The sequence below is a fragment of the Sinocyclocheilus grahami genome, unplaced genomic scaffold, assembly GCF_001515645.1.
Source record: "Sinocyclocheilus grahami isolate Dianchi unplaced genomic scaffold, SAMN03320097.WGS_v1.1 scaffold266.1, whole genome shotgun sequence".
In the NCBI taxonomy this organism is placed as follows: domain Eukaryota; kingdom Metazoa; phylum Chordata; class Actinopteri; order Cypriniformes; family Cyprinidae; genus Sinocyclocheilus; species Sinocyclocheilus grahami.
The window spans coordinates 800-10,311 of NW_015505445.1; the positions used below are offsets into that span (position 1 = coordinate 800).

Consider the following 9,512-nt stretch of genomic DNA (forward strand, 5'->3'; position numbering starts at 1 on the left):
CATCTTGATTGGCTCTTTCTGTGTGCAGTTGTGATTGTGCCAAAAGATTGACCTTCCCTTTATGTGCACAATGGCCAAAAATAAAGAAATTGTGATGTGGTTATATATTAAATGTGAATCTGTCGTTTTAGTTAATAAATGCCTCATGTTCATCTGTTTTTTTTTTTCCTGTCTTTTTTTTAAAGCTTGTGAACCAGGTTACTACAAGAGCACAGATTCCAGCCAGCCATGTGAAGTGTGTCCAGAGAACACCAAGCGCTCAGGTCGTGGAGCACTGCTGTGCCCCTGCATGGAGGGCTTCTTCCGGGCCCCTACGGACCCTGACTCTGCTCCTTGCTCTTGTAAGTGTGAATGTGTTTTTTTTACTCCTCTACAATATTGTTTGATCTTAAGAAACAATCTTTTTTATTCTCTGCATTTTAATCTAGTTTCTAAACATACCATGTTTTGCTCTTCTAGCTCTGCCTAGCCCACCCCAAAACCTGGTATACATGCCCCTCCTGACTGCGGGGAGTTTGCAACTGAGCTGGCGCCCCCCGGCAGACACTGGCGGCAGAAGCGACATCACATACAGTGTGGCTTGCGAGCGCTGTGAGGGTGGTCTGTGTTCACTGTGTGGTGGGAGGGTGCGATTTGAGCCTGCGCAGACGGCCTTGAAAGACCCCGAGGTCGTGGTTAGCGAGCTGGAGCCTCATGTGAACTACACATTTACAGTCGAGGCCCAAAGTGGCGTGTCCCAGTTCAGTCGAAAGAGAGCCACGGCAAGCATTACAACAGCGCTTCACTTCACAGGTTAGATATTTAAGAATTTAAGTTTAAATTGCACAAATATCAAGCTATTGAGCGACAAGCAATAGTTCTGTCCTCAGTGAAGGTGAAAATGGGGCAAAAATCACATCCATTTGCATTTAATGTTTTGCCACATGAAGCTGAATTTTGAACCAATGAGGTTTCTATGTGGGCGGAGCTACCCAGTGCACATCATTGCCTGTCACAGCTCGATAAGATTAACAGATTAACATGGAGGAGAACTGATCACATGTCATGCCGGTTTAAGACACAGTGTATCAAATGGCATTAAATGTAAATTGAGACATTGATGGTTAGCGAAAATACTGATGAATTGTGCCTCTTTATTTAGATGGCCCAAGGGTGCTATTCCTGAGAGTAGAAGATCGGACCACCAGCACTCTGACTTTATCCTGGGTCGTGGACCACCATGTGCAGAATAACTATTCCCCCCGCTATGAGCTCATGTACCGCAAGAAGGTGACTATGATATCTTATTATGTTACCTTTTTTTTAATAAGAATATCATAGAGACTTGGGTGGTGGGACTGTAGACAAGCACCCAGAACACCCTAGTAACCACTTAGCAATGCGCTAGCAACCCACCTAGAACACCCAAGAAATCACTTATCAGTGTGCTAGCAACCCACCATAGCAGCTACTTGGCAATGCCCTGCCAAATCATCTAGAACAGTGTTTCCCAACCTTTTTTTAGTCGCGGCACCCTTTGGAAATTTTAACAAACTTGTGGCACCCTACAAAATGTATTTTGTCACAATATTTGAATTTCTAACTTCGATATGATAATTTGAAAAGTAGATATTCAGTACAACAGGGAAGAACTGCAGAATATAATGTCATACAGATATTTTTTATATTATTAAAAAATGTTGTCCATCAATAGTGGCAATCAGTAGGCTAATTTCTAATGAAGAGACCAATTTATATGACAGATTTTAATGTAGGCTTTTATACATATGTAAACATTATTTAATTACCATTATAACTAGCTATTCTCACAAATGTTTGCTCACTCAGTGTTTTTTTAAATTTACAGTGGGGTAATGTTGGTGCAGTAGCACGAGATAGCTTGATTTCAAACTTTGAATTGAATAAAAAATGACAAGCAGTCAGTAATAAAATAAGAACAAATAAAGAAATTAATAATGATAGCACAAATAAAAATTACGACAGGCCTTCAAATTAAATAAATTGCTTTTTAGTTTTTCAGCTAGGTGTAACATTAGGGTTAAGATATTTAACTTAAAAAAAAATTTTTTTTTTTTTTGCCAGTTATCCAAATAATGTTTAGTCCTAGAAAGCTATTATTATCAGAACACGCGAGCATAACATAGCGGTTAGCAGTGGCGTGTCCCAGTTCAGTCGAAAGAGAGCCACGGCCAGCATTACAACAGTGCTTTAATTCACAGGTTAGATATTAAGAATTTAATTCTGTCCACAGTGGTAGTGAAAATAATGTATTGCTGAATTTTTAACCAATGAGGTTTCTTTGTGGGCGGAGCTACCCAGTGCACCTCATTGCCTGTCACGGTTCGATAAGATTAACAGATTAACATGAAGGAGAACTGATCACATGTCATGCCTGCTTTAGATGCGGTGTATCAAATGGCATTTACATGTAAATTGAGACATTGATGGTTAGCCAAAATACTGATGAATTGTGTCTCTTTATTTAGATGGCCCGAGGGTGCTGTACTTGAGAGTTGAAGATCGGACCACCAGCAGTCTGACTTTATCCTGGGTTGTGGACCACCATGTGCAGAATAACAACTCCCCCCGCTATGAGCTCATGTACCGCAAGAAGGTGACTAACTTAAGTTATCTTTTTTTAATATGAATATCATAGAGACTTGAGTGATGGGACTGAAGTCAACCACCTAGAACACATTGGCAACCACTTAACAATGCCCTAGTAATACAGAACACCTCAGCAACAGCATAGCAAAGCCTTGACATTGTGAAAACTTACAGTAAATATAGTTGACTTTATGTTGTATGCTTTCGCCTTCTCTCTCCATGGCCTTTCCATGTTTTTGGCCTTTACCATTTTGGAATAAACATTCAATTTCCTCTCCTCATTGTTTCATAGGAGGATCCTGGAGAGTTGGACGTCACCACATACACCGTTCTGGTTCTGGAGAAGAACTCTGTGCAGATTAATGACCTCTTACCAGGAACAAAGTATGTGTTCCGTGTTCACACCCTGACAGCAGAAGGCCATCCCAGCAGCCACAGCGCCGAGCTTGAATTTGAGACGTTGCCTCTCGGTAAGTGCGTGCTAATGCATATGTGGGCGTTTCGTTTTAGTCTTTTAATGCTTTCGTGTATGAAAGTGCGTAACTTTGATGCATTCGTGATAGGCTGTGGGTGGTGCGCCAATGTTTGTCAGTATGAGTGAAGTGAATTTCTTTTTGTTCTGTTTTCAACAGCGGAATCTCAGACGCAGAATAGTTCCATGGTTGTCATGGGAGCCATTGCTGGGGGCGGAGTCATGTTGCTGATTGTGGTGGTGATTTTGCTCCTGCACAAAAGGTTAGATGACCTTTCTCTGGTCTCACTTTTTCCATTCTGTTCTCTTCTTTTTCTCTTTCCCAACCACAGAGCAGGATTTCCCAACTTTGCCTTAGTCACTTCACCCACACTGTTTACATTCCAGCTTTGATGTGCAATCATTCTCATTTAAGATATCATCAAGATAGGAGCTTAAATTAACTCACTAATGTGATGTTGAATGTTCTTTCATCAGGAGGTTGAATTCCCATGTCCGACGGAGGGTAGATGGAGATTACTTTTCATGTCCAGGTAAGAAACGGATTGAAACCCTTTTGCATTCATGTGTTTGGCGTTAAGACGCCATGTCTGATACTATCAGCAATAGCTTCACACGAAAATCCCTATATATTAATCTCCAAAGCTGAAAGTGTCATCTCAGCCATCATACAGTGGGCGTCATGTAAACAAGGTCAAACTCTACCTATTTATTTTACAGAAAAACTCCTGCCTTTGAAGACCTACGTTGATCCCCATACATATGAAGACCCCTGTTCGGCTGTCCACAAATTTGCCAGTGAAATTCACCCTAGTCATATCACCAAGCAGAAAGTCATTGGTGCAGGTCAGTGTTATTTCAGTATTAATTATATACTATCATAGTGTTTATAAATTTGTAAGCATTTTTGTGCTTTTGTCATTTGTATTTTTTTTTTAATATTTCAAGTTTAGTCATTTTAATACTTATTACTTATTAAACTTATTTATTGCCAACTCAACATTTTGAATTTTCAAAGTTTAAGTTAAAGCTTTTCATGTAATATTTAAATTGTATTTTATTTTGCTTTTGTTTTATTTTATTGAACGCTGGTGCAAGTATGTTGAAAATAGTCATTTGACATGTGTTTTTGTGTCTTTGACATATGTCTTTTTAAGTGTAATTTCTGTGTCTTCTAAAAAACTTGGACTTTAAGATATGTTGTTAATTAACAATTGTGATTCCATATTGCTCCATAGGAGAATTTGGTGAGGTCTACCGTGGTTCTCTGAAGATACCGGGGCGCTGTGAGGTCGCCGTAGCGATAAAGACCCTGAAGCCAGGCTACACTGAGAAGCAGAGGCTGGACTTCCTTAGTGAAGCCAGTATTATGGGCCAGTTTTCCCATAAGAACATTATCCGCCTGGAGGGTGTTGTCACCAAATGTAAGAATCATCCTGTCAAATCATAGTTTCCAGTACTTTAGAATACCTTTCCACAAAACAGTACATGTTTTAACAGGATGTTCCCGTCTATTTATTATTTCAGTCAAAGACGCCATGATTATCACAGAGTACATGGAGAATGGAGCTCTGGACCAGTATTTAAGGGTGTGTTTCTGTCAGCAAATGTTAATGTTTAATCTGAATACCTTTGCTAAGATGTAGCACTAATCACTAATCCGTTTCTTTCTTCTCCACAGGACCATGATGGGGACTTTTCCTCATACCAGCTTGTGGGAATGCTCAATGGCATAGCGGCAGGAATGAAGTACCTCTCAGACATGAACTACGTTCATCGGGACCTTGCAGCTCGCAATGTTCTGGTCAACGGCAACTTGGAGTGTAAAGTCTCCGATTTCGGCCTGTCGCGAGTGCTGGAGGACTATCCTGAGGGAACCTACACGACTACTGTAAGTTATATGAATGCATAGCGTCATAATAAAATAATTATAGAAATTTATCAAAGCATTCTTTTCATGATTTTAAAAATGAATATTTCGACATTGTTCTAAAATGATTTTCTGAGTGAATACTGAGTGAACCTTAACTCTTACTCTTTTAGGGAGGAAAGATTCCTATTCGCTGGACGGCACCTGAGGCAATAGCGTACAGGAAGTTCACTTCAGCCAGTGATGTGTGGAGTTTCGGCATAGTCATATGGGAAGTGATGTCATTTGGAGAAAGACCCTACTGGGACATGAGCAACCATGAGGTATGGGAAATATCTTTTATTTTTGCTAATTTCTCATACTTTAGGAGGTTGGCCTAAATTGGATGATTACAAAATGCAATCCCATAAACCCTTAGCAATGCCTTAGCATGTTCTAAAAACCGATGAAATGTTTGAAGCATTCATTTAAAAGTCCTCTGTGAGCATGAGTTTCACCTTTTTCTTTGTGTATTTGATCACAGGTGATGAAATCCATAAACGAAGGCTTCAGGTTGCCGGCACCGATGGGCTGCCCATCTGCGGTCAATCAGCTCATGCTGCAGTGCTGGATGCAGGACCGCGCCAAACGGCCATGCTTTGTTGATATCGTCAACTTGCTCGAGAAGCTGCTTCGCAACCCAGAGTCACTCTCAGCCATTGCTAGTATCGACCCCCGGTGAGAAGCGGTTAACAGACTGCTGATGCTAAATGTATTGTAGATTAATAAATCTACAATACTTTATACTGAGATGTTCAAAAAAATATATCTTTCCCCCCACAGTGTCTCTATTCGTCTACCCAGCACTAGTGGTAGTGATGGCGCCCCCATCAGGTCAGTGAATGAATGGCTGGAATCCATCAAGATGGCCCAATACAGAGAAACCTTTGCTCTTGCTGGAATTAAAACTATGGAACAGGTGTTGCGCTTAAAAATGGAGTAAGTATGCCTGCTTACATGCATAAAGGAATTACAAAATGAACCAATTACAAGAGGTTATAAATTACTTGCATTTCTATGGCATCATCTAAATCCGTTCTCTATTTTCTTTTTCAAAAAGTGACATAGGGAACATTGGAGTACGACTGCCAGGTCATCAGAAGAGAATCGCCTACAGCATTCTGGGCCTGCAAGACCCGACGGCGACCCTGGATCTGTTTGCTGTGTAACAATGCTCTTGAGCGAAGCAGCACTGTTCTGAATCGACAATTGAACTGGCCCAAACTGGACTTTAAAAAGCTGACTGAATAAAGACCAGAATGCCCTCCTCAAATGAAATGGACTCCCTTCGGGAATATAAACACTTTACGGTTTTCATATTTTGTTTCTCATTTGTTAAAGCTTTTTATATAATATTTTTACATGTCAGATGGACCCTTATGCTCTTTGTTTCAACTTAAGCCATATTAAGCACACAGTGGATATATGGTCTGTTTTGACATTTTTAAATATTGTAACTACTGCCTCAGGTCTGATGATTAGGGTGCTATCAAGGGTACAACGATAGTAACCTTAGTAACCTGTGGTGCCCATATATCCACATATTAATCAGAGTTGCCAAATGTGAGGGGTTGAAGTCTGATTTAAGGTTGTACAATTACAAATGTAAAAAGTTTAGTAGGAAATGTTATATGTTGTTAAATTGTTGACCGACATCCTCCTGTTTTGAACGATAGGATGAGTGTTTACATGTCTTATTTCAGCTCTTTTTATTTAATATTTATTTTTGTATTTATTGTCTGTGTTTGTAAAGAAAATGATGTACTGTATAGTATTAAAATATTTTCTAAGTCTCATCCTAAGTCAACTCTTCACCATCGTGCACCTCACACAAAATTCATGCACTAACATGCCCAAAATTACACATGCACAAAAGTAACAACATCACCGTGTTTTAGTTTTAGATTTCCAGTTGACTGTAAGCTCTAAGTCTCTCCACAAATGCAGTTTGGTAAGCCATTCACTGTAGTGGAGACAAAGTGTCTGTAATAGTCTTGACTCACTTCAGTCCTTCAATGATGAATGTTTGTGAAGACTAATGATGACACACAACAAGCATGAGTTAGCTCCTTTTATAAATCAAGAGGCCCAAGCAGTGGTAGAATGAAAATGCTTATGAATGAATGCTGACTGTGGCCTAGGGTGTGTTTAATACAGAAGCAGACAGGAATTAAGCTCTTAATTGTGCATTGTGACAGTTGGTGAACAAGTAAAGCTTGTCTGTTCTGGTCTGGTGTGGGCCAGGCTCATTTCTCTGCACTTAGTCTAACTGTTCTTATAAGGAGGACAGCTGGTGAAAGTTCTAGGAATTGAGTTGCTTACAAGGATGTCATATTTCTAGTTCCCTTAAGAAAAAAAAACACAGTGACAAGATTATCAGCACACTTAGTATGTACTCGAAGTATACCAGGATGGGATAGATAACGTTGCAGTATTTAAAAATAAATACAAACATAAAAGTAATTACGTGTTTCCCCTCATTATTTACATTTAGCGTCACGTATGCTTCTATTCATAAAAAAAAATCTACAACAAGAACACCTTATAGCACAATGTACTTATTACAGACATAAATTATGACTTTGAAAAGATTGACATATTATTTAGCTATAATTACACCCAATATAATAGTCAACAATTGCATTTTTAACATTTTATATAATTGTTGTCGATTAGGAGTAAAAAAAATAATAATACACAATATGTTAGATAATAGACAGACGTACCTAATAGAGTCAGCCTTACCTATTAAATTTGAGCATGCTTAAAAGATGATAGCTAATTTATATATTTCAAAGGCTTACTATACAAAAATATAGTGTGTGTATTTTAAAAATATAGTTATGAGTATTTTTATACGCAAAGATTTATTTTAGTGCCTTCGATCATTCCACTTATGTCCAGAAGAGGGAGCCACTATCAAGTGCCTTTGGTGACGCGAATCACGCGATTGACGTCTAAGGATAAAGATGGCGACTTACTGAAGCGCTCCATGCTTTATTGTTGATAGAACAGTATATTGTTATTTTACCGGAAAATCTCACACCGGAATCGAAAAAAAAATGTCAAGGTTAATAGTCAAGAATCTCCCAAATGGGGTGAGTATTTGTAATTATATTAGAATATGATGTAAGCCCGCGGTCAAAGATGCATGCGTCAACAAAGATTTGACCGACTTTTAAGCACGTTTATTCCATGAAAATAAAAAGTAGAGCTGTGTTTTTGTTTGACGTGGTGTCGTGGAGTTACTGTAGTTTTTGGACATGATAACTTGATACTGCCACGCTTTTGTTGCATTTATTAAAGTATCATCATTCTATTATTTGATAGCATCAGCGTAACATGGTACCACCACTGTACTTTCTTAAGGATAATTAATATAACTAAAAACGAGCTTATTTAATTCTTATAAGGGCTGTCAGGCAATTACTAAAATGCACTGTGATCTTGAACTGTAAGTGAGCTCATTTAAATGAAATATGTGATTTGAAATGTTGAAAGTCATTGTATTTATTCTGTTTCCTCAGATGAAGGAAGACCGTTTCCGTAAAATGTTTGCGGATTTTGGGACGCTTACAGATTGTACGCTGAAATTCACCAAAGATGGCAAATTTCGCAAATTTGGATTCGTAGGCTTCAAGACAGAAGAGGATGCAGAGAAAGCAATGAAACATTTCAACAAGAGCTTTGTGGATACATCTAGAGTTACTGTAAGTGATAGGATATATATATATATATACACACACACAGTGGTGTGAAAGTTTTTGCCCCCTTCCTGTTTTTTTAATTGTTTGCATATTTGTCACACTTAAAAGATTCAGATCATCAAACAAATTTTAATAACCTGAGTAAATGCAAACTGCAGTTTTGAAATTATGATTTCATTTATTAAGGGAAAAAAGCTGTCCAAACCTGCCTGGCACTATGTGAAAAAGTAATTGCCCCCTAAATCTAATAACTGGTTGTGCCACGCTTTGCAGCAACAACTGCAATCAAGTGTTTGCGATAAATGGCAATGAGTCTTTCACATCGCTGTGGAGGAATTTTGGCCCACTCTTCTTTGCAGAATTGTTTTAATTCAGCCACATTGGAGGGTTTTCGAGCATGAATGGACTGTTTAAGCATCTCAATCGGATTTAAGTCCGGACTTTGATTTGGCCACTCCAAAACCTTCATTTTGTTTTTCTTGAGCCATTCAGAGGTGGACTTGCTGGTGTGTTCTGAATCATTGTCCTGCTACATAACCCAAGTGCGCTTGAGCTTGAGGTCACAAACTGATGGCCGGACATTCTCCTTCAGGATTTTCTGATAGAGAGCAGAACTCATGGTTCCATCAGTTATGGCAAGTCATCCAGGTCCTGAAGCTACAAAGCAGCCCCAGCTCATCACACTACCACCACCATGTTTGACTGTTGGTATGATGTTCTTTTTATGAAATGCTGTGTTGGTTTTACGCCAGATGTAACGGGACACACACCTTCCAAAAAGTTCAACTTTTGTCTCATCAGTCCACAGAATATTTGC

At 39.0% G+C, this 9,512-nt stretch overlaps 2 protein-coding genes across 2 annotated transcripts in view; both read left to right on the forward strand.

The window, feature by feature from the left end:
- Window positions 1-185: 185 nt before the first annotated feature.
- On the forward strand, window positions 186-6,772 carry LOC107599423 (ephrin type-A receptor 2-like; the record flags this gene model as incomplete). Its single annotated transcript, XM_016291005.1, has 14 exons — window positions 186-341; window positions 460-792; window positions 2,487-2,614; window positions 2,900-3,077; window positions 3,240-3,342; window positions 3,557-3,612; window positions 3,800-3,925; window positions 4,318-4,503; window positions 4,607-4,668; window positions 4,761-4,970; window positions 5,123-5,272; window positions 5,473-5,666; window positions 5,772-5,927; window positions 6,049-6,772. Coding segments are annotated over 14 exons (2,147 nt in total), but the record flags the coding sequence as incomplete, so codon positions are not given.
- Window positions 6,773-7,949: 1,177 nt separating this feature from the next.
- The window catches only part of LOC107599409 (probable RNA-binding protein 19), an 11,854-nt gene continuing 10,291 nt past the window's right edge, over window positions 7,950-9,512 (forward strand). Inside the window, exons 1-2 of the mRNA XM_016290988.1 lie at window positions 7,950-8,086; window positions 8,516-8,698. Coding sequence (XP_016146474.1) covers window positions 8,051-8,086; window positions 8,516-8,698 — 219 coding nt within the window. The 5' untranslated portion in view covers window positions 7,950-8,050. The remainder of the gene's footprint in view (window positions 8,087-8,515; window positions 8,699-9,512) is intronic.